At 36.0% G+C, this 26,364-nt stretch overlaps 1 protein-coding gene across 1 annotated transcript in view; it reads left to right on the top strand.

Annotated features, from left to right (window-relative positions):
- The window catches only part of POLN (DNA polymerase nu), a 321,659-nt gene that overhangs the window by 53,186 nt on the left and 242,109 nt on the right, over positions 1-26,364 (top strand). The window contains exons 11-13 of the mRNA XM_036765083.1: positions 6,717-6,773; positions 9,256-9,309; positions 9,841-9,906. Of these exons, the coding sequence (XP_036620978.1) occupies positions 6,717-6,773; positions 9,256-9,309; positions 9,841-9,906 (177 nt within the window). The remainder of the gene's footprint in view (positions 1-6,716; positions 6,774-9,255; positions 9,310-9,840; positions 9,907-26,364) is intronic.

The raw sequence follows: 26,364 nt of genomic DNA on the forward strand, positions 1-26,364 counted from the left end.
TTCTATGCTATTTGTTTTCCTTTATATTTTCCCTCCTGAACTCCAATTTCATTTTTAGTATTGTTTTTTAATCTCTTTCTTAATCTCTTCCATTTCTTCCTGGAGTCCTTATGGTGAGCCATTTTTTTTCTCTGAGGGTCTGCTTGTATTTCTGTAGGGTTACTTCCTTTTTATGGGCTTACCTTTTGGTCCTCTCTTAATCCATCATATTTCTTCGTTGTGTTTGGTGTTTTCTATTGCTTACTCATATTTTCAGCTTTAGTTCTTGCATTGTAATTTTATGTTCAGGCCAGTCTACCCTGGCAGTCTTGGATATGTGGGTGGATCTTGTTTGGTCCTGTCCCCTCCTGTAGTCTTGATTCGGTGGCTAATCTGGATGGGGTGACTGTTATTAGGGCCTATCCTCTGCCTAATCCAATCTGCCTAATCTAATGGCCCACTTCTAAGTTTAGGCCTCTACTGGTCTCTTTCTTCCCTTTTCATGATCCTCAGTCATAAACTAGTTTCAGTCCCTGTTGTGGTTTTGACATTCTTTACTGGGATGTTGAAGAAAATGCTGGTCTTAGTCCTCTTGCATAGCTTCACTACTCTCTCACCCTCAATCTCCTAGTGGCCAAATTCTGAGTTGACCTTGTCTCCCTTTACTTTGACTACTGGGGACTGGTTCTGTCCATTGCTTCTATTATGATAGGTTAGGGGGTTCTTGATTACTGGAGTTCATGATAACTTTTTTCTGCCCTTTTTGCTCCCACCTTAGAGAGATGGATGGCTTTAGGTCTATATCTGGGAGCTTGTACTGTCTTCCCTCATATAGACTCTTGCCTGCCTCATTTGGCTTATGTGTGTATCTGAGCCTTAACTTTCTGGTATGACCTCTCTACCACACTGTCATTTGTGTGTGTGTGTATGTGTGTGTATGTGCATACATGTGCATGCTATCATGGACTGATAGAGGAGCTCAATTCTGTATTTTGTTTGTTTTCTCATTATTGGTCTTTTTAGAATCTGTTTCTTATATTTCCTGGTGTTCATATGGAGAACTGGTCTTCATTAGCATCTCTAATATCATTATCTTAATTGAAAGTTGGCTATTTGCATTTTAAGCCTTACTTGTAATTGAGAATTGAAAGGGTATGCAGGAAAAGCAGTACTTAGGGGAAAATGTATGTCTCTAAATGTTTATATCAATAAAATAAAGAAAGAACAGATCAATAAATTGGGCATGTAATTTTAAAAAAAAAACTAGAAAAAGCACAAAATAAAAATCTCCAATTAAATACCAAATTGGAAATCCTAAAAATCAAAGGAAAAATTAATAAAATTGAAAGTTTTTTTTATTTGTTCAATGATTTTCTTACTAAGAGTTGTTTTTATGAAAAATCAATAAAATAGATAAACCATTGGTCAATTTGATTTTTAAAAAGGAAGAAGAAAACCAAATTACCAGTGTCAAAAATTAAAAGGGTGTACTTATCATCAGTGGAGATAAAATTAAAGCAATTATTGGGAGCCGTTTTGCCCAATAATATGCCAATAAATCTAACAACTTGTAAAGGCAATCAGTGCATGGGAAGACCTTCCCCTCCCATTTGAGTGGCCTTCGAGGTTGGGGCTCTCAGGGTCCTGGGGAGAGTGGCTAGGACTGGAGCCAATGGAAGCCTGTGGTGGGAGGAGCTTGCTGAGTGGTTGGAGCAGAGCTAAGAGGCAGTTGGCGAGGCAGTTGGTGAGAGCAGTTAAGAGCTGAAGGAGAGAGGAAGCAGTCAGCTAACTGGAACACATCTTGGAGATTGCGGCAGAAGCGGTGGTGACAGTGGCAGGTGCTACAAAAAAGCAGGACTGACCCTCGTGGAGACCGGAAAGTGCTGAGCAGGGGCTTGAGGCCAGTGGGTGGTCTTCTTGCTGGAAGGCCCTGGCATTGGAGGGGGGAAGCACCAGTGTGGCTTGGCTTGCTGCCATAATGTTTTTCTGTGGCCTCCTGGTCACTATTGTGAGATGGGCATACTGGTTTTGGAAAGTTCTTGCCAGGATGTCGAATTGGGGACACTGGACCATGAGTCTGCTATTTTTGAGTTTCAATAAATGCTTTAACTCCTCTGCCTTCTACTTAGAGAATTCCTTATATCCTGCAATTCTGGACCATTCAGGCATATTCATGGTTGTCTTTGAAGTCATGAATTCTGCCTTACTGATATACAATCTAAGTGAAGTAGATGAATATTTACAAAAATTATAAACTGCCCAGTTTAACAGAAGAGGAAGTAAAATACTTAAATAACCCCATCTTAGAAAAAGAAATTGAATAAGCCATCAATGAACTCCTGAGAAAAAAATCCCCAGTGCCAGAATTTATAAGTAAATTCTACCAAATATTTAGAGAACAATTAATTCCAGTACTCTATAAACTATTTGGAAAATAGGCAAAGAAGGTATCCTACCAAATTCCTTTTACAACATAAATATGGTGCTGATACCTAAACCAGGAAGAGCTGAAATAGAGAAAGAAAACTATAGACCAATTTCTCTAATGAATATTGATGCAAAATTTTAAAATTATAACAATATATCACAAGGATCATATACTATGACCAGGTGGGATTTATGACAGGAATGCAAGGTCAGTTCAATGTTAGGACAGCTATTAGCATAATTGACCATATCAATAATAGTACCAATAAAAATCATATGCTTATCTCAATAGATACAGAAAGATCTTCTGACAAAATACAATATGCATTCCTATTAAAAACACTGGAAAGCATAGGAATCAATCGAGTTTCCCTTAAAATGATAAGAAGTATCTATCCAAAACCATCAACAAATACTATCTGTAATGGGGATAAGCTAGAAGCCTTCCCAATAAGATCAGGGATGAAGTAAAGATGTCCATTATCACTACTGTTATTCAGTATTGTACTAGAAATGCTAGCTATAGCAATAAGAGAAGAAAAAACAGTTGAAGGAATTAAGAAAGGCAATGAGGAAAAAAACTATCGCTCTTTGCAGATGATGTGATGGTATATTTAAAGAATCCTAGAGAATCAACTAAAAAAACTAGTTGCTATAATTAACAACTTCAGCAAAGTTGCAGGATATAATATAAATCCACATAAATCATTAGCATTTCTATATATTACCACCAAAGTCCAGCAGCAAGAGATAGAAAGAGAAATTCCATTTAAAATAACTGCAGGCAATATAAAATATTTGAGAATCTACCTGCCAAGACAAAATCAGGAACCATATCAACATGATTACAAAGCAAATTAGGGGAACATGGAATATCTTACCTGTCAGACCTATGAGTAAGGGAAAAATTTATTTAAAAAAATTTTTTGTGACTAATTCTTTAATTAAGCAATATATCCCACATCAGCTAAAGTTGTTAAATTCAACAATAAGGCAACGATTAAGTTTTTTTTATAGCTTCTATTCTTTTTTTCTCATTAATTTATTTTCTCCCAATTCCATGTTGACAGTCTTTTAGCATTTGTTTTTTTTAAAAGGTTGAGTTCCAAATTCTAACTCTCCTTTCTCTTTCCCTGAGATGGTAAGCAATAAGTATAGGTTATACATGTGCAATCATGTACACCATTTCCATTTTGTACAAGAAGCCTAGAATAAAAGAAAAAAATATGAAAGAAAGTGAAAAATAGCATGCTTCAGTCTACATCCAGACAATATCAGTTCTTTCTCTGGAGGTGGATGGTATGCTTCATAATTATGCCTTTGGGATTGTCTTGGATCATTGTATTGGTGAGAATAGCTAAGTCATTCACAATTCTTCATTGTACAGTATTGCTGTTACTGTGTACAATGTTCTCCTGGTTCTGTTCACTTCACTTTGTATCAGTTCATGTAAGTTGTTCCAGGTTTTTCTGAAATTATCTTGCTTGCCTATTCTTATAGCACAATAGTATTTCATCATAATCATATACCACAGCTTGTTTAGCTATTCCCCAATTGATGGGCATCTCTGCGATTTCTAATTCTTAACCACCACAAAAAGAGCTGCTATAAATATTTTTGTACACATAGGTCCTTTTCTCTTTTTTCATGTCTTTAGGATCTATACCTAGCAGTGGTATTGCTGGATCAAAGGGTATGCACAGTTTTTTTTATCTCTTTGGGCATAGTTTTAGATTGCTCTCCAGAATGTCTGGATTAGTTCATAGCTCCACCAACAGTGCATTAGCTTCCCAGTTTTCCCACATCCCCTCCACAATCTGTCATTTTTTTTGGTCACATTAGCTAATCTGATAGTGTGAAATGGTACCTCAGAATTGTTTTAATTTGCATTTCACTAATCAATAATGATTCAGATAATTTTTTCCTATAGCTTTGATTTCTTTGTCTGAAAACTGCCTATTTATATCCTTTGATCATTTATCAATTGGGGAATGACTTGTATTTTTATAAATTTGACTCAGTTCTCTATATATTTGAGAAATTAGGCCTCTATCAGAGATACTTGTTGCAAATTCCCCCCTCCCATTTTCTACTTTCCTTTTAATTTTAGTTGCATTGGTTTTGTGTAAAAATTTTATTTTTTATATTATCAAAATTATTTTATATTTTGTAATGCTTTCTATGTGTTCTTTAGTCCTAAGTTCTTCCCTTCTCCATAGATCTGAAAAATAAACAAGGAAAAAGTTTATTGCCAAACAAGAGATTGAGAGCATTTTGGGATGTAAAGTAGATAATTTTGATCACATTAAATTAAACAGTTTTTGCGTAAACAAAATAACATGGCTAAGATTAGAAGGAAAGCAAGAACTTGGGGAAAAAATTTTATAGCAAGTTTTTCTGATAAAGGCCTCAGTTCTCAAATATATAGGGAACTGAGTCAAATTTATAAGAATATGAGTCATTGCCCACTTGATAAATGATCAAAGGATATAGACAGGTAATTTTCAAAAGAAGAAATCAAAGCTATTTATAGTCATAGGAGAAAATGCCCCAAATCAGTATAGATTAGAGAAATTCAAATTAAAACAACTCTGAGCTACTATCTTATACCTATCAGATTGGCTAATATGACAGAAAAGAAAAATGACAGATGTTGGAGGAGATGTGGAAAAATTGGGACACTAATTCCCTATTTGTAGAGTGGTGAAATCATCCAACCATTATGGAGAACAATTTGGAACTATGTCCCAAAGTCTATAAAACTGTGCATATTCCTTTGACCCTACAATACAAATACTAAGTCTGTACCCCAAAGAGATCAAAGAAAAAGGAAAAGGTCCTATATGTACAAAAATATTTATAGCAGCTCTTTTTGTGGTGTCAAAAACTTGGAAATTGAGAAGATGCCTGTCAGTTGCGGAATGGCTAAACAAATGGTGGTATGTGATTATGATGGAATATTATTGTGCTACAAGAAATGACAAGCAGGATGCTTTAAAAAAAACCTGGAAAGACATATAACTGATGCAAAGTCAAGTGAACAGAGCCAGAAGATCATTGTACATAGTAAGAGCCGTATTTTACAATGATCAACTGTGAATGACTTAGCTATTCTCAGCAATATAGCAGTCTATGACAATTCTGAAGGTTTATGATGAAAATTGCTATCCACTTCCAGAGAAAGAACTGATAAAGTCTGAATGTGGATTGATACATACTTTTTAAAACTTTTTTTTGTCTGTGTTCTCTTTTGCAACATTGCTAATATGGAAATATGTTTTGCATGACTACACATGTAAAATCTATATCAAAGTGCTTGCCTTTTCAAGAGTGGGGAGGTAAGGGGAGGAGGAAATTTGAAACTCAAAAATTATTTTTAAAATGAATGTTAAAATTGTTTTTACATGTAATTAAGAAAAAATAAAATAAAACATCCTAAAAAATTAACAAGAGAATTGAAAGGGAAATGGAAAGTTAATAAGAGAAAGCTACTGCCCTCGAATAAGCTGCCTTGTGGTGGTGATGAGAACAATATATGACATGCGCATAAATAACTATAAAATAAAATAGAACTTGAAAAGTATGTAATAGAGGCATAAACAAAGTCTTATTTGAGGTCTGAGAAGCAGATTCAGAGAAGGCTTCCTGGACAATCTTCTATTTCAACCACATCCTGAAGAATCAGTAGAATTTCAATGGTTAGAGTTGAGGAAGGGAGTATGTTTTGTGAGAGCAATAAAGACAAAGTGTAAACAAAAACATAAAAGTAGGAAAATAGAGTATGTGTTCTCAGAACAGGGAGTAGTCCAGTTTGGCTGGAGTATTAAAATGCTTTTAGAAGGACGGAGTGATTATAAACAGGACAGGGAGGTGAGTTATTACAAAACTGCATTCTTGGATAATACTGTCAACTAAATATCTACTCTTAAGATTTATTCAACTACAAGTTAGTAGTTTAAATGTTGAACTCATTCTCTTGCCTCTGCATTCACACAGATTGTTCCCTTGCCATGCCTGGAGGGCACTTTTCGTTCATCCCCAATATCTGAAATCCTCTTCTTTTACAGTCTGGCTCACAGAATAAGTTCTCTGTAGAGCTTTCTGTGATTCTCCCAATTAACAGTGATCTCTTTCTCTCCTATTTTCTTAGTACACTTTGTCTGAATTTCTTATTTGATCCTTGAGGAAAGGAGATGATGTTATTTTTCATTTTTATTCCAAGTATTTAATACAGTGATTCACATGTAATAGATGCTTAACAAATGTTTATTAAATTGAAGGAATTGTTAATATTTATTTTTATTTTCTAGTTAAATGCTTTGCAAGATCTTCATCCTTTACCCAAGATCATTTTAGAATACAGGCAGGTAAGTTATTTTTTTCTAAATAAGGATAGAAAGGTCTCCTTGGTGGTGGTAGTAGTTTGCTGTATTGCAGGCAGAATGTTGGCTCTGTTGCTTTCTTATCCTGAACTATAGTGCAAAGCAGTCTTTGTGTATAAAAACAATCTGCCCATTCATGAAAAGGTGGGACTCATTCCCCTCTTTTGTCCCCAGCCTACTAAAGGTTATGTCTCTTCACAAAAACCTGCTTGAAAGGCCAAGGCAGGGGGAATGGGTAATAATATGAATACTGCACTTGATTCTCTGCTTTTAGTAAATCCATGGATGGATACTTTCCATGGCTTTAAAATGGAGTGTAAAGAATGTCTTTCCTTCCTTACTCTTGTATTCTCGTGCTGGGTAGAGGTACCATTCATGAGCCAACTTATTCTGGAAGCTGTTTGAAAAAATGACTGCAAAATCCTCTTGAGAAAATGGATAGGTTGAAGGTTACTAGCCTTAGGTGAGCAATTTTCCTAATATGAAAGATGCTAGGTGAAGCCTGAGAATTAAAGAAGTTGGAAGGGAAGGTTTTCTACCCTCTATTGTTTTGTAGGGCAATATGATAGCATAATGGCCCAATGGTGGAAGAGAGCACAAGGTGGGGAGAATCAGAGTGATGAGCATTTAATTGGCATAGTGTATTTTTTCTTTTAAAAGATCAAAACGTTTCTTGAGCTGTACTTAAAAATATATCTGGTATGAAAACATTCTTTTGAATGAGAATTTTACTCTATCTATGTTTAATATGATCTCAAAATACCTAATATACTATGATGGGCCTAGTAGTAGAGATTCCTTGGGACGGTTTAAAAGCCTCAAGATTAGATGTCACCTTGGTCTCTTACTAAAACTATGTCTTTAGAGTTTTGACACTGTCATGTATGTTCCACTGCTGTGATGATATCATATATCTTCTTATAAATAGTCAGAAGATTATTAAACAGAATTGGACTCAGAGTTAAAGGAGCTGAATTCAAATGAGGCCTCTGATAGCTTAAAAACTGTGTGACTTTGGCTAAGTCACTACCCTCTCCCTTAGATTCTAATAGACATAGAGCTAAATGTGACCTTATAAGGAAACTGAGACCAAGAGAGATGAAGTAAACTCAAGTATTCATGACTTCAAGTCTAGAACTCTCTCTACTATGCCATGACAATGGGACTTAGTTGTTTCATCTGTAAGATAAGCTGAAGGCTTCTTGGTTCTTTGTAAAAAATGAAGAAGCAAAGTTATGAGGACTTGGACTGTTTAACTGTGACCTTTGAGTTCCTCTGCTAAGACAATGGTTGAGGGGCAGCTAGGTGGTGCAGTGAGTAGAGCACCGGCCCTGGAGTCAGGAGGACCTGAGTTCATCCAGCCTCAAACACTTGACATACTAGCTGTGTGACCTTGGGCAAGCCACTTAACCCCAATTGCCCTGCCTTCCCCCCTCCAAAATAAAAAGAAAGAAAAAAAGGACAATGGTTGGTTGGTTGTCTTTTGTGTTCAATGAGGACCAAAATGAGCACTTGCCTTGTGTGAGTTCTCCCTAAAATAGTCTTATAGGAAAGCATTTTTTTTGGCATTCAAACAATGTGGCCAGCCCATCGGAGCTGTGTTCTCTGCAGTAAAGTTTTAATGCTTGGCAGTCTAGTTTGAGAAAGGACCTGTGTTCAGTACCTTATCCTGCCAGGTGATCTTCAAAATCTTCCCAGGACAATTCAAATGGAAGACAATAGGCTTCTTTCTAGAGAGAAGCCCAAGTCTCACATAAACTTTGTATCTTCACAGTACTTGCTTAAAACATTTGTTGTGTTTTGTTGAATCTGAGATATTGTCACCATATACCTCTACTTAAGTCCTACTTCACCTCATGCTAGCAGGGTTTCTTGACCGTGATGGAGTGTGAGCTCTGATACTGTCTACCAAGCAAGGAAGACTTTCAGTAAATGCCTGGTGATGGACTTTTAAGTCTTTTGACTAAAGACCTGCAAAGTTTAGAGATACTTATCATCAGATTAGTTACAGGATCATATAGTTATCAGCCACAACAACTCTCAAAAACTACCCCCTTATTGCTGCTGCTGCTGTTGGTGGTGGTGGTAGACATATTAAGTGTTATAATCCACAACTATATATTGAATATCCACACTGATGAAATTACAAGTCCTTGAATTGTAAGCCATTGTATATTTTGATCTTAAATTGGTTTCAGAATATTGTCAATATCCATCCCATAAGACTTTAAGGAAATTACTCCCCCGCCCCCAACCCCGTTCCATTCACCCTGGCTAAATGAGCTATCCTTGCCATCATAAAATATGTTTTGGTGTCATTTATTAGTGATTTTAGAAAAGTTCATTTTTATTCTTTCTTTTTATTGAAATGAGGGAAAGTCTTGTTATTGAAAATTTGAGTTTTCCTCTGAAACTTTTTCTTGTTTAAATTAAAGAGAAAATCACTCTTAATTTTTTAATCACTTAGATTCATAAGGTCAAATCAACCTTTGTGGATGGGCTGCTGTCATGCATGAGAAAGGTAACTAGATTGAAAATTTAATGATGAAGAAATGAGTATTGAGATTGGCAATGTGTTTTATATATAAACAGATGAGATTTGTGTGCCTTAAACATGGTAGGTACTTTAAGAAGTATTAAATTTATGAGTTTTTAAAGGGATATATGAAGATAGCTTAGTATTTCTCCAAAACTTAAACCATGGCATTGTTAATATGCAAATGTGTGTTTTACATATTACCAACAACTTTAGAATTTATTGCAATATGTTCAGCTAGTTATTACCTTGCCTCTATGCTTCAGTTGACTCTACATGCTTATAATAAGGACTTATTTGGTGATGGATCATTTTCCCCTCTCTCCTCATAAATGGACCTTGCTTTAAAGATTGAATAGTTCTCAACAAAATTGCAACTGGGAGTATTTAGGCCCAGAAATCCCTTTGGGTCCATAAAAGGTCACATCTAGTATCTTCTAGTGAATCAAGTGCCATGGTTAGACAAGTTTTTAACTATTTATACTGATCTTAAAGTGATTCTTTTTATTGTTAAAGGGGTTTATTGCATCAACATGGAATCAGACTGGAACTGTGAGTGGCAGACTTTCAGCCAAGAAACCTGTAAGTTAGTTTTTAAAAAAACAAATATGATTATTCTTCTCTTACACTTTGGGAGCTTTGTTCAGCAATGTATTTATTCATTTCCGAGAGAGTGTCCTCAATCAAGAAAAAATGCTATTCTTTATTCTATCTTTATGTCTAGAAAGGTACTAGTAGCAAGAGTTCCTTGGTGTAGAGGCTAGTCTTACTCCTCACTCCTCTTCAATTTACAATATAGTCAATTTTATATGTACACTGGCGGAATTGCAAGAAATCCACCTTGGCCGTACTATAGCATGTGAGAAGGATAGTAATGGATAATAAAGCTGGAAAGGTAGGTTGGGACCATGTTGTAAGGGGTTTTAAAAAACTAACCAGAAAAGCTTATGTTTGATCCTAGAAACAGTGGAGAACTGTTAGAATTTATTAACATTAGCTATAATTAGTTAATTAAGAGACAAAAGTATTTTTATCGCTTTCAAAATTTTTTATTTATTTTTAACATTCTTTTAAAAAAATTTTGAGTTCCAAATTCTCTCACTCCTTCCCACCTCCTCCTCACTCACTGAGAAGGTAAACAATATGATATCAATTATACATGTGAAATAATGCAAAACATATTTCCATACTAGACATATGGCAAATAAAGCAAGAAAAATTTAAAAAGTGAGAAAATTATACTTCAATTTGCACTCAGAGTATATCAATTCTTTCTTTGGAGGAGCATAGTATTTTTCATCATGAGTCCTTTGTAATTGGCTTGGATCATTGTATTGATCAGAACAGTCTTTCACAGTTGATTATCATTATAATATTGCTGTTACTATGGACAATGATTTCCTAGTTCTACTTATTCCACTTTGCCTCAGTTTCCCTCAGTTTCATGTTTTCTGAAGCCATCCTACTTGTCATTTCTTATAGCACAGTCATATACCACAGCTCTTTTGGCCATTCTCCAGTTGATGGGCATACCTTCAATTTCCAATTCTTTGCCACCACAAAAAGAGCTGCTATAAATATTTTTGTTCATGTAGCCACTGTTGTGCTTTCCCCAATGATTATCAGTTGATATTAATTAGTCAGACTTAATTAGTTTTCAGAAAGGAGTATATCCTAATGTGGTAAATGAAGAACATTTGGTATAAAACATTCCCTGAAAAGTCTGTGATGCAGTCTCCCACAAGTGCATACAGAATCCAGGGAAAGAGGGCTAAAACTTGGAGTTTATGTGTCAACTAGAGTAATTCATAGCCCCTGGAAATCTTTGGACTAGAGTCATCAAAGTGTTCTCGTTGGGTGTGTTCTAAGTTTACTTCTCCAGTTGTTGTAGAAATCTTTCGTTGGCCTTTTCTGTATGACTGCCTTGTCCTTGACTCAAAGTGAAGACCCTGCTGCCATCACCACTGTTCTGGGGACACTGATAGAGCCCTAATGAGAAATTATAGTCTTTCAGACCTTTTCACAGGAGTTGGGGTAAAGAGACTTCTCTTAAAGCTGTTCCCTTTCAGGGGCTTGCCTGGAACTACTTTTTTCCCTCTATTTTGAGCAGACAGTAGAATGCTTGAGTTCCAAACTAGCTCACTTATGCAGGCACCACAAGGTATGACTGTTCTCATTACACTTCCTGTTGCATCTAGTCGGAAAGCTTTTGATTGAGTCAGTGGTGATGACTAGGCCTGTTCACACTTAGTTTATACCTCTGATTGATTAATAGAGAAGAAAGGTCTAGTTTCTCTGTGAATGTTTAAGTAGTGGTATAGATTAGCCTCCTTATATAGCCTTTCAATATGATTAAATTTATAGCAATAATATAGGGAATAGGGATAACAGTAGCCCAAAGGTCTGTACTATTAACTGCTGTCTATAGGCAGTCTCAGAATTGGACAGTGACCCACTTGTTAGGGCTATTGGCAATAGCGGTGACTTTGCTATTCTTCCACTTCGAAGGCATACCTATGTGATTATGGCAACTACCAAGTGCTCAGGGGGACAGTGTACAAAAGAGGGGATTTGAACGTATAAGGTCAGTGAAGAAAGTCTTTCTGGGAGGAAGAAATTTTAAGCTAGATTTTAAAAGAACATAGGAACATAGAGTAGTGAAGGGGATGAAAACATTCTGAGTGAAGAGAATGATAACTGAAAGCACAGTGTTAGGAATTAGTAAGCCGCGTGCTGTAGATAGAAAGTAGATTTGTTTTCTAGGTCAAAAAGTCATAGAAAAATAGAATCTTAGGGTTGAAACTTTAAAGATGATCTAGTCTTACCCTTCTAGTACATAGATATCCTCTATTAGCAGTGGTCTTAAAAGTGGAGGCCACAGAATGATCTCAAGGAGTCAAGATGACTCCAAGTGGTCTGTGATCAACCAGTTGGGAAGTAGGAAAATGATTTGCTTCCTACCCACTTATATCCCGTTGTGAGGATTATATCAGATTGGATTATATACGACACAATGACATCACCATCTTCAATGCTACCCTAGTCTGTCCCCTCTCACCACAAGCCTCCTATATGGTTGCTTCACTATGGGCCCCTCAAGATGGCTATAACCTAACCCTACCCAGGTACCTGTAGCAACTATGAAGGCACAATACTCCATCTTCTAAATGCCCACCCTCCATCCCCCACTATCTCCCCCCCATTTTATCTTTCGGTGGGAAAGAATGAGTAGCACAGGATGAGCAGGTATGAATAAGCTGTGATTGTATTATTTCCCCCCAAATATATGTCTTTTAAACTTTCTTATTTCTGTTAAGGAGAGCACCATCCTTCTAACTACCCAGGTTTGGAACCTTGGCATTATCTTTGATTCTCCGCTTTCTACCACCTATCTCTTTAGTGGCCAAGTCTTATTTTTTCTACCTATACATCAAATTTTGCATCTGTCCCCTTCTTCCTGCTTATGTAGCCCCCACCCCAGTCTAAACCTTTGTCATGTTTCATCAAGACTGTTGCAATGATCTCTTAATAGGTCTCCTTGCCTCAAATCTTTCCTTTCTCCAGCTTATCCTCCACACAGCTTTCTAAGTGTTTTTCCCAAAGTTCAGGTCTAATGATGGTTCCCAAACCAGTAAACTCTAATGGCTCCCTCTTGATTTTAACGTTAAATAATTTTTCATTTTTATCTCATACTTTTTCAATTTCTATTTTTGTGTAAGTCATAATATAATGCATTGTATTTTTTTTCAGGGGAGGGGGAGGCAGGGCAATTGGGGTTAAGTGACTTGCCCAAGGTCACACAGCTAGTAAGTGTGTCAAGTATCTGAGGTCAGATTTTAACTCAGGTCCTCCTGACTTCAGGGCCGGTGCTTTACTCACTGCGCCACCTAGCTGCCCCGCATTGTATTTTTTATAAGGAAGTAAATATAGAGAGAGTTCATGGTAAAAAAATTTACTTATAGAGTATATAATTAAAATTTTCAAGACAGACCACTGATTTATAGCACCCTGATAGTCATTTAACCACATCCTTTTTTTTATTCTTCTTTTTGAGGGGGGAAGGCAGGGCAATTGGGGTTAAGTGACTTGCCTAAGATCACACAGCTGGTAAGTGTGTCAAGTGTCTGAAGCCGTATTTGAACTCAGGTCCTCCTGACTCCAGGGCTGGTGCTCTATTCACTGCACCACCTAGCTGCCCCATTTAACCACACTCTTGAAGAGGCATTAGATTTATTTTGTCCAGACAAAACTGGGGTGCATAGATAAAAGATACAGGGAGACAATTTTGGTTTTTAGCATAAGAAAGAATGTTGTAACAACTGGAGAAGTCCAAACACTAGAACGGGCATGCCTTATGAGGTAGCAAAATACATCATCGCTGAGAGTGTTCAAGGAGAGGATGGATGTAATGTAAGATATTAAAGAAGGAATTTATGCACTGAGCAGGGGAGGTGTGGGTGACAGCTAAGGTACTTTCTCATTCTCATATTCTTTTGTTGGAGGCCATTGGTATGCCACAACTTTGGATTGGAGTTTTTTTAAGCTATTTTATATAGCTGAATTCATTTTAGGACCTCCCATGATTGTGTAAAGTTGTAGTGACAGAAGGGTGGTCAGATTTTATTTGTTACATTAATGACATATTTGATGAATCCTTTTCTTCTTTAATTTTTACCTAAAGCTTTTCTTTGATTTATCTATTTGTACCTAAAAATTAAATTAAATATGACCAAAGTAGATTATTTCATAATGTGATAATGAGAGCCTTTCATTAAATCTTCTTATTAATTCTGACTCAATTCTGGCAGTGCTTAAGAATTGAGTGTGCCAGAGACAGAAATAACAAATTGGAACTTGGCAAACATTTATCTCTTCATTACTGAGAATGTTACATTTGATAATTTCATTTTGAAATTCATCTAACTCAAGCCAAATAACACATAGCTAACAGATTTATATAGTTTCTTCTAAATGATTAAACAAGCTTTCATTTTTGGAGAGAACATGGACAATTTGGGACATTTTAAAATATATTTTCAAAATTATCACTGTTTTACATGACAGCAGTAAGTATATCTGCAAAGTTGATAAATATGCAGAATGTCTTACAAAAGACTGAACTATATATAATCTCACCCCTGAACTATGATGTGTATTTAAGTGAACTACAGCATGAAATAGTTATGTCTTGGGCCACACGATGGTGCTATATACTGGCCATATAATAAAACGTAGGCTTGAGTTACATATTTTAGTTTATAAGGGTGTACAGAAAACCCATAGCTTCATATCTTTTAAAATCAGGTTTGAACTGCCTCTTAACACTCTAGAGGCTAATTTTCACTTCAGAGAGGATGTTATAGTACCAATTAGCTCTAATGAAACCAATGCCACTATGTTCTGTATATTATGTGCTTCATAATTACACTTGATGAAAGGAGAATGTAGAAAATGGTGTTTATTTTTAATAGAACTCTTTGGATTTTTGTCTTCCATCACATATAACTTTTGAGGTAAATTTGTTCACTTTTGGTTCATTGTTTTATTATATATTCTGTCCTTTTAGTGTAATAATTGTATCAATGACTTATCATTCCTTATTATGGCTTTAATGTAGTCATTGTAGGTTATAACTTAAGAATTGTGAAAATAAACCTGATTTACTATTACTTATATTACTACACAGGTAAGTATATCTTTAGAAACTTGCCAAAATACAGGCAAAAGATGCTATTTGTCCACTTACACTTTCCTGTTCATATGATCAGGTCAAACTCTTTGAGTGGTTTGAGATCTCTTCCAGAGGCTCTCCAGTGTTACAGGGTTTTATGAAATCAGCATGATATTATCTATAAACAAAAGCATCTGGAGGATTTCATGGGGAATCCCTTTTCAGCATGGATTCTGTGCTGAATCTCTTCCATGACAACAGCATACACCTTTGGTAAGAATTCATCTCCCTGTTTTATACTTGATCACATATCTGTGATAAGAGGATTACTGAACAAGGTTTTCTTTTTGGTTCCATTTGTCAAGAAATATTGAATGATTTTGATGTGTGGATGGGTAATACCTTTAGGAAGAAAGCCTTTAAGGTGGAACTTTGTTCTACTGTATCCAATGTTTTTGCATAATAAACAGTTACAATGGAACCTTGTATTCTATATCTTTCAGTCATTTGTGTGATGGTAAAAATAAGGTCTGCTGTGGAATATTGCTTACAGAAAAGCTTATCTATTTCCTGCTAATATGCTCTGGAAGGATGCTTTTGATGCATGTGAAGATGTTTCTCATAAAATTTTGTATAGATGGGAAAGTAGACATACAGGCTGATAGTTGCTGATGTTCCATCAGTCACTTTTTTCCAGTATTAATAAGGTTTGAGATTCCTCCCCCCCACAACTTTGATATCTTTCCTTGTTTCAGACACCTTCAGAATGTGCTCACAATTGCGTCTCCTTCTCTGTGTATTTCTTCTATTTACACTTGGTCCAATCTTACTCCTTTAACTATCTGTGTTTTCTTTTCTACATATTCTATAAGCACATCTGAGACTGCTGTTAGAATCCAATTTAGGTCTTAATGGTAAAAACAGTTTCTGATAAAAAAAATCTTTTCAGACCTTTTCTATTTTCTTCTTTTTTTTAATCTTCCTTCCATTTTTATCTTTATTTTAAAATTTTATTATTTATTTATTTAAAACTTTTCTTTTAGGTAATCGGGGTCAAGTGACTTGCCTAGGGTCACACAACTATTAACATTCTTTTCTTTTTAAATTTTAAGTTCCAAATTTTTTCCTTCTCTCCCATACCCTTCCCCACCCATAGAAAAGGCAAACAATATGATATCAGTTATACATGTGGAATCATAAAAAATATATTTCCATATTAGCCACATTGCAAAAAAAGCAAAAAAGTGAGAAAATCCTCTAAGTATACCATTATCTCATCTGCAAAGAGTGATAGTTTTGTTTCTTCATTGTCTATTCTAATACCTTTGATTTCTTCTTCTTCTCTTATTGCTATAGCTAACATTTCTAATACAATATTGTATAATAGTAGTAATAATGGGCATCCTTACTTCATCCCCGATCATATTGGGAAGGCTTCTAGCATTACAGAAAATGCTTGCTGATGGTTTTAGATAGATACTGCTTATCATTTTAAGGAATGCTTCCTTTACTCCTGTGCTCTCTATTGTTTTTAATAGGAAGGGGTATTGTGTTTTGTCAAAAGCTTTTTTAGCATCTATTGAGATAATCATATGATTTCTGTTGGTTTTGTTGTTGATGTAGTCAATTATATTGATAGTATTCCTAATATTGAACCAACCCTGCATTCCCGGTATAAATCCCACCTGGTCATAGTGTATGATCCTAATGATATATTGCTATAATCACTTCTTTAAAAAAATCTTTTTTATTCTTTTTGGTGGGGGGAGGGGGGAAGGCAGGGCAATTGGGGTTAAGTGACTTGCCCAAGGTCACACAGCTAATAAGAGTGTCAGGTGTCTGAGGCTGTATTTGAACTCAGGTCCTCCTGATTCCAGGGCCAGTGCCACTGCACCACCTAGCTGCCCCTGTAATCACTTTGCTAATATTTTATTCAAAATTTTTGCATTGATATTCCTTAGGGAAATTGATCTATAGTTTTCTTTCTCTGTTTTAGCTCTTTCTGGTTTAGGGATCAGTACCATATTTGTGTCATAAAAGGGATTTGGTAGGACTCTTTTTTCACTTATTTTTCCAAATAGTTTGTATAGTATTAGAATTAATTGTTCTTTAAATGTTTGGTAGAATTCACTTGTGAACCCATCTGGCCCAGGGGATTTTTTTCTTAGGGAATTCATTAATGGCTTGTTCAATTTCTTTTTCTAAGATGGGGTTGTTTAGACATCTTATTTCCTCATCTGTTAATCTGAGTAATTTATATTTTCCATAAGTATTCATTGATTTCAGTCAGATTGTAAGATTTATTGGCATACAATTGGGCAAAATATTTCCAAATGATTGCTTTAATTTCTTCTTTATTGGTGGTTATTTCACACTTTTCATTTTTGATACTGGATACTTAGTTTTCTTCTTTTTTTTTAAATCAAATTAACCAATGACTTCTCTATCTTCTTGGTTTCTTCATAAAACCAGTTCCTAGTTTTGTTTATTAGCTCAATAGTTTTCTTACTTTTAATTTTATTAATCTCACTTTTGGTTTTCAGGATTTCCAATTTGATGCTCAATTGGGGATTTCTAGTTTGTTCTTTTTCTAGCATGTCTAATTCATTGATCAACTCTTTCTCTGTTTTGTTGATATAAGAATTTAGAGAAATAAAATTTTCACTAAGTACTGCTTTGGCTTTATCCCATAAATTTTGGTATGTTGTCTCATTGTTGTCATTCTCTTAAATGAAATCATTGATTGTTTCTATGATTTGTTCTTTGGCCTACTTATTCTTTAGGATTAGATTATTTAGTTTCCAGTTCATTTTTAATCTACCTTTCCACAGCCCTTTGTTGAATGTAAGTTTTATTGCATTATGATCCAAAAAGGATACATTTATTATTTCTGCCTTTCTAAATTTGATTTTGAGGTTTTTGTGCCCTAATACGTAGTCAGTTTTTATGCAGGTGTCATGTGCTGCCGAGAAAAAAGGGATATTCTTTTCTGTTCCCGTTAAGTTTTCTCCAAATGTCTGTCATTTCTAACATTTCTAATATCATTTTCAACTCCTTAGTTTCTTTCTTGTTTATTTTTTGGTTGGATTTATGTAGTTCTGAGAGCCAACAATGGAAATCTCCCTGTAGTATAGTTTTGCTGTCTATTTCTTCCTGTAATTCATTTAACTTCTCCTTTAAGAATTTCAATGCTGTACCACTTGGTGCATATAAGTTTAGTACTGATATTACTTCATTGTCTATGGTGCCTCTTAGCAAGATGTAGTTTCCTTCCTCTTTTAATTAGATCTATTTTTGTGTTTGCTTTATCCGAGATCAGGTTTGCTACCCCTGCTTTTTTTTTTTCACTTCAGCTGAAGCATAATAGATTCTGCTCCAGCCCCCTACTTTTACTCTGTCTTTGTCTCTCTGCTTCGGGTGTGTTTTGTGTAAACAACATATTGTAGGATTCTGGTTTTTTATCCACTCTGCTATCTGCTTCCATTTTATGGGAGAGTTTATCCCATTCACATTCACAATTATGATTACTAACTGTATATTTCCCTTCAACCTATTTTTCTTCATGTTTGTCCTCTCTTCTTTTACACTTTCTGTCCTCACCAGTGTTTTGCTTCTATCTACCACCTCCCCCAATCTGCCCTCCCTTATAAATATTTTTGTACATATTGGTCCTTTTCCTTTTTCTTTATTCTCTTTGGGATACAGACCTAGTAGTGGTATTGCTGGGTCAAAAGGTGTGTATGTTTTATCGCCCTTTGGGCATAGTTCTAATATGTTTTCCATAATGGTTGGACCAATTTACTACTCCGTCAACCATTCATTAATGTACCTTATTTTCCATCATCCCTTCCAGCATTTGTCACTTCTGATATGTTAGGTGGTACCTCAGAGTTGTTTTAATTTACATTTCTCTCATTAATAGTCATTTAGAGCATTTTTTCATGTGATTATAGAGAGTTTTGATTTTTCCTTCTGAAAACTACCTGTTCATATCCTTTGACCATTTATCAATTGGGGAATGGTTCTTATTTTTACAAATTTGACTCAATTCTCTATATATTTAAGAAATGAGACCTTTATCAGAGACATTTGCTTAAAATTTTTTTTTGATATAGCTCCATTGTCTAAGGCACCTTTTAACAAAATGTAGTTTCCCTGATTATCACTTTTAATTCTGTCTATTTTTGCTTCTGCTTTGTCTGTGATCCTGATTGCTACTCCTGTCTTTTTTACTTCAGCTGAAGCATATTAGATTCTGCTCCAGTTCTTTATTTTAACTCAGTGTGTTTCTTCCTCTTTCAAGTGTATCTTTTGTAAACAACATATTGTTGGATTCTTGTTTCTGATCTATTCTGCTATCCTATTCCATTTCATGGATGAACTCATCCTATTCATATTCACAGTTATGATTACTAACTGTATATTTCCCTTCATCCCATTTTCTCCTATTTATTCTTCTCTCTCTTTATCCTGACTGTCCTCAAAAATCTATTTTACTTCTCACCACTAATTCCTTTAATCTACCCTCCCTTTTATCAACTTCTCTTTTATCCCCTTCCCCTCCTATTTCCCTATTTGGTAAGATGTATTTCTATACATAGTGAGTGTGTTTCTATAGTCTTTCCTTTTTGAACCAATTCCAATGAGAATGAGGTACAATTATTGCTCTCCCCCGACCCATTTCCCCTTTTGTTGTAAAAGCTTTTCCTTCTGCACAACTTTTATGTGAGAAAAATTTCCCCATTCTACCTCTCTCTTCCCCCTTTTCCCAGATCATCTCTCTTTTTCATCCCTTCATTTTTTGGGGAGATCATTCCAATATGATTGATTTCATATTCTTACTGTCTATGTAAACTTCTTTTAATTGCCCTACCGATACAGATTCTGAGGAGTTACATACATCACCTTTCTGTACAGGTGTATAAACAGTTTAACTTTATTGACTCTCCTATGATCACTCTTTCATGTTTACCTTTTTATGGTTCTCTTGCATCTTCTGTCTGAATGCCAAATTTTCTATTCAGGTCTGTTTTATTTTCATCAAGAATGCTTGAAATTCCTATTTCATTTAATATCCATTTTTTCCCCTGAAAGATTATACTCAGTTTTGCTGAGTAGGTGGTTCTTGGTTGTAATCCTAGCACTGTCACAAGGTTCAGGCTTTTTTCTGCTGATGTTTTCAGAGTCTGGTGATCTCTAAGTTTTCCAGTCTTTCCAAGGTAGTGTCATCCAAGGAGAAGTGTAATCACTGCTCTCCTGGCCTGTACTCTGATCATTACTCAGGAAGGACCCTGCTTCCCTGCAGCTACAAGTGCTAGCACTCCTCTCTGCCTTGTGACCTAAAACTACGTAGGGACAATAGAGTTGTCAGTCAGCACCAGCTCTACCTGGTGACAGCAGTGGTTCTCCTGTAATCTCTTTCTGACTCGTCTGATCTTATGGTCTCTGGGCTGAGAGCTCCCTAAGCTGCCACTGCTGTTGCTGTAGAGACTTTTTTAGTCTCACCCTGACCTTTGGTTGGCTCTGTCACTCCAAAAGGTGCTATTTTAAAGTTTTTTAGAGGGGAATGTTGAGAGAGTTCAGCTGGGTTATCTCTTTGGGATACATGCCTAGTAGTAGTATTCCTTGGTTAAAGGTATGTGCACGGTTTTATAACTCTTTGGCTATAGTTCCAAATTGCTCAGCAAAATGGAGATAATGATAGCACCTGCCTCACAGGGTTGTTGTGAGGATCCAATGAGATAATACTTATATAGTACATAGTATAGTGCCCTGGACACGTTAGGTGCTTAAAAAATGCTTGTTCCTTTCCTCCACCATTTTTCCTTTCCTTAAACAATTCCCCCAATCCCAGTTTATTTCTCTTCTCCCTCCCTTTACTTTTTTCTTTTAAGATTATCACAACTCGGGCAGCTAGGTGGTGCAGTGAGTAGAGCACCAGCCCCGGAGTCAGGAGGACCTGAGTTCAAATGCGGCCTTAGACACTTGACAAACTCTTACTAGCTGTGTGACCTTGGGCAAGTCACTTAACTGCAATTGCCCTGCCTTCCCCCCTGCAAAAAAAAAAAAAGATCATCACAATCATTCCCAGGTGTATTGGTAAGCAAAATGGGCTCTTAGCACTTAGTTCAACCAAGTGCCCTTGAAGAGTTTGGCTTTTGTTTCCTTTGATTAATTCAGTGTATTCCGTTGAGTCTTAGTAGGTGCTAAGCCCCAGGCCCAAACCCCTATTAGGTGTAAAACCTATGTGGGTGTGGATTGGTAACTAAGGTGGGGCTAACTAAGGGGAGGTGCTAACTCTAGAGCCAACCGTAGGAGATTAAGTTCTGGTCATTCAGATGACATTTGATGATGTCTGAAATGCTTTAAGAAGAGAAGACAGAGCCATTTGTGCAGGGCTCTCACTCTTGGTGGCACAAGATGATGCGGAGACTCCAGGCAGCTGTAATTAAGAGCCCTCCAGCTTATAAACCCGGATGCTGAGACTTTGTTAAACTCTGGTAACTATGTATTGGGATTTGAATCAGACAAGGTCTGTCTGTCGATGTTTGTATTTTGTTCGTATTTTGCTCTGAAGTTCAGGGTGCTTGATTTTTCCCCTGAACTAAGTGAATGGTGTTTGTACGCTGAATTAAAGTAAACTTGTCAACCCCTTAACGTTGCTTTCCTTAGTGAAGCAGATAAAAAGAACCTGGGCATTTGCAGTGTGCTGGTAGCGTGCCTGTTGTTGGGCTTGTGTTGGTCTTTCAACCCCACAACAGCTGCTAGCTAGATTGTTGAAACACCAGGTTCTCTGTCTAATTAAACTCCTCTTGTGACCCCTCATGATGATAGATTTCAGAGGTAACGTATGTATCATTTCCTCATATTTGAAGGTAAGCAGTTTATCCTTATTGAGTTCCTTGTCATTTTCATTCAGGTTTATCTTTTTATGTTTCTCTTAACTCCTGTGTTAAAAACTTCAAAGTTTCTGCACAGCCCTAGTCTTTTTATCAGGAATGCTTGGAAATCCTCTACTTCATTAAAGATTTACTTTTTTCTGTGTAAAATTTTATTCAGCTTTGCTGATTAAGTTATCTTTGGTTGTAATGCTAGATCTTTTGCCTTCTGGACTATCATATTCCAAGCTCTCCACGCCTTTATGGTGGTGGTTGCTAAAGTATGTGTGATTCTAGCTATGTCTCCTTGGTATTTGAATTTTTTCTCTTTGGCTACTTGCAGAATATTTTCTTTGACCTGGAAAATTTGAATTTTGGCTGTAATATTCCCAAGTTTTCAGTTTGGGTTTTCTGAAGGAGACCAGTAGATATTTTCAATTTCCACTTTGCTCTCTGGTTCTAAGAAATTTAGACAGTTTTCTTTTGTGTTTTATTGAAATACGATTTCTAAGTTCTATTTTTTCATGGCTTTCTAGTAGTCCAGTGATTCTTAAATTATCTGAATATAGAAGTGTAATACCAGTGGATGATGGAAAAATCAAGTATGTGACCATCTCTGTGTGTGGCTGAGCTAGAGTAGATAAATAGGTCATGGGGACTGAATAGACTGAGTTACTGAGATGTTAACTTTTTTGATGGGGTATCAATATATCAGTTGAAGTTCTCTTATATAAGGGAAAGAGATGAGAAGGAAAGTAAGTTTGTGAGCCAGATACTGAGCTCATTGAGGATGGAAAGAGAATGCCCTAGAGGTCTATGGATAATAACCACCATGATTTGGATTGTGTTAGAAATTTGTGTAGCATGTACATCACAGGAGGAATCTGCTTATTCAAGGGTATTCAGGAAGGTTCTAGAAGTGGCATTGAAGAGCAAGGAATTTTCTGACTCCCCTCTATAATGAGTTCATGAATATGAAAGTGTAAGTGTATAAGTGAAAAATGTAGTCATATTGGACAGAGTAGAGAGGGAAGTAGTGTTATCACGAAAGAGCCATGTCTCGGTAAAGCCTAGAAGATGGAACTTCTGTAAGAAAGAAAGAGGTTTAAGATGAAAGAAAATGTCAGTTATAGACTAGGCATTCCAGAGGACACAGTAGAAGAGAGAGGCAGATCTTGACTGGGAATTGGAGGAGTAGGGCTGAGGTGGATAGCTGTGAGGAAACAGCAATTTGAGAATGGTGAACTGGGTTTATACAATAACTACCAGGTTTCAGGATGCCTGGGATAGGGTGAGTAGAAGAGGATGGGAGTATGCTAACCATGGAGCCTGAGTCTAGGCAAAATATCAGTTGGAGAGAAGTTCATTAAAGGAGGCACAAAATTAGTGTTTGAGGATCTCCCTTAAGGCTTAGCCTACTGGCAGATAGAGATGTGTCCTGTGAGGCATAAGGCCTCACAGAAAATAGAAGCATGTGAACGTATGGGAATCTAGTCAATAGTACAGGACACCTTGCTTGTGCTGAAGAAACCCCTAGTGTCCAGGAAATGAAAAAGTTGTTGGCCACAAGACAAGGCCACTGTTGGAGAGGGCCGAAACCCCTAGTGTCCAGGAGATGAAAAAGTTGTTGGCCACAAGACAAGGCCACTGTTGGAGAGGGCCCTGGGAAGGTCCCTACTGGGAAGTGGTTTATGACACCTCCACTTTTGAGGCAGTTAAAGGACAGAGAAGCCAGCAGGGATGCTAGAAATTTTGTCTTCTGGTATACATGCATGACTAGCCCAGCACTGACAGTCATTAGCATTCTAAAGGGACATTTGTTTTTTCTCACTCGTTAGAATATAACAATTTCATTATATTTTTGTCCTTTCTAATTGTTTAAATATGTTTACCTTTCCAGGTTTTTCTTGACTCCTAAATTGCCTTTCAAAATTTCTATTTCCATCCAAACTTTTGTCTTTTCATCAGGAATATTGAAAGTCCTGTATTCTATTAAAGGCCAACTATTTCCCCACTAGGATTATATACAGTTTTAAAAAATATATTAATTAATTTTTAGTTTTCAGTATTCACTTCCATAAGATTTTGGGTTTTAAATTTTCTCCCCCTTCCTCCCCTGATTATATTGTTTCGCAAGGTAAGTTATTCTTGATTGTAAGCATTTATCTTTTGATTTTTGGAATACTGTGTTGCAAGATTTTCTCTTCTTTATAGTGGTACCTGTCAGATTTTGTATAATCCTTACTGTGGTATTTTGGTACTCGATAATATTTGTAAGGTGCTTAGCATAGTGTTTGTCACTAGTAAGCCTAAGCTTAATGCTCATTCCCTTCCCCCTTCTTCCTAGATGCTTTCAGTATTTTTTTTCTTTGATCTGGAAGCTCTGGATTTTGGCTATGTTATTCTACAAAGGTTTTATTTTGGAGTTTATTTCAGGAAGTGACCAGTGGATTCTTTCTACTTCCACTTTATACTCTGGTTCTAATAAGTTTTTGTTTATGATTTCTTGAAATATACCAGTTTTGTTGTGGTGGTTTTCTTGTAGTCCAATGATTCTTAAATCATCTTTCTTTGATCTTTTCTAGGTTACTTGTTTTTGATAGTAGATACCTTCGTTTTTTCTGTCTTTTGCTTCTATTCTAATATTTCTTCTTTTCTGAGTCACTGTTCAATATGTTCCAGTATCATTTTCAAGGAGCCTCCTATTTGGGTAAAGTTTTTGACCTTCTATTCTGAGCTATTTATCCTCCTTTCAGTTCTTTCCTCCAGAGCCCTTTTTCCACTTATAATTCTATTATTTTTATCTCTTCCTTAATTTCTTCCGAATATTCTTATAGTCCTCATGGCCAAGTGATTTTATTTTTCTTAGAGATTCTGCTTGTATTTATTGAGGAGTTACAGTATACTTTTGTTCTGGGTTTATCTCTTGAGCAACTCTTGATCTATAATATTTCTTCAGTGTTATACGTTGAGCTTCTGTTCCTGATACAGTTGCAGACTTCTGACCCATTTATATGCAGTTGTTTGGGTTTCTCTTTTAGTACCTGCACCTTTTGGCTCCTTTTATTGTCCATTCCTGGACTGGTTTAGGGAAGTAATTAATATTTCTCTTTGACTTTCTTGATCGTTGTTTGATCTCTGGTGCTCTTTTTAGACCATTGCTTGTTAGATCTATATTTAAAGTAAGAATAAATACAGTCAGAGCAGGCACAAATGATTTTTATAACATCTGTTACAGGGGAAAAAAAAGATCTTTTTTTTTCTTTTCCTCTGGATCTTGGCTGTGTAAAAGGTTTCCAGATAGCTGAGTTCAACACAGGTAAGATATTCATGCTTATAGAAACCTAAACTTAAAAAAAAACTAGGAAAATTTTACAGTTAAATGCAGGTTTCTTTTAAATACTGTCAACTATACAAAACTGCTAAAACATTCAAACAATTTAATTTATAATTTTACATGTAATGTTATGGAACTGTCTGCTGGATAAAATTATTACATTTTTTTTTCATTTATTTTGTTCAACATTTCTGTTCATACTGTTCTGCTATAAACATTTTAAGCATATTCTTCATTATTAAAAATTACTATGTTTGGAATTAGAGAGGCTGTGTTTGAATTCCATGCTTGTTAATGACTGCCTGTGTGACTTCTGAAAAGTTAGTTTCCCTCTCTGAGTCTGTTTCCTCCTCTGTTAAATGGGGCAGTTAAACTATGTGGTCACAAAGGCCTTCTCCATCTTAAAGGACTATGACTTTTGGCCTGTATCAGTGGGGGTGGGGACCAAGGGAGAGAGGTTTTGTTAAGTAAGGTGGGCTTCATGGTATTTTACTATTAAGAGGTTACTGTTTGAATTAACAAGGTGTTATAGCTATCAGTTATCCCACAAAATTTTATATGCTCTCAACTCTAGAAATTTGTGGTGGTCTTTTTCAGCTTGGTTTTTAACTTCTGCAATGTTCCAGTGTTCATTGACTAAAGATGGTGGAGATTGAGGTGTTTTTTGGTAAGAGGAACTCAGGATGAGTTGTTGAACCTAGTCTCTGTTGTTAGTTTAGGTCAAGGGCTATTTTTAGTACTTTTATTTTTGTGCATGTGGATCACACTGCTGAACATTGTTTCATTTTTTTTATATTGGCAATGCTAAAAGTGGTACATTATATTCACATAATTCCTCGAATTAGTTCTCTGTTGAAATCATCAGTGATTCATATAACAGAAATGAAAAAGGTAGCATCAATGATATAAATGGTCCAAGAAGAAATAAAACTCTCTTCCTAAGGGGACAAATATCCCAACTACTGGGGAAAAAACAAAGGCCTTAAGGATGGATATGAGCACCCTCCTTTCAAACTATATCCCTATAAGATGGAATAACAATGTCATCTCTAGGGAAAGGTATATATATTTTTTGCACCACTACCACTTTCTATACCATAACTCTGATTAGTTGCCTTAAAATACATGTCATTTTTCAAGGAAGATGGTTTAAG

The sequence above is a fragment of the Trichosurus vulpecula genome, chromosome 6, assembly GCF_011100635.1.
Source record: "Trichosurus vulpecula isolate mTriVul1 chromosome 6, mTriVul1.pri, whole genome shotgun sequence".
Lineage (NCBI taxonomy): Eukaryota > Metazoa > Chordata > Mammalia > Diprotodontia > Phalangeridae > Trichosurus > Trichosurus vulpecula.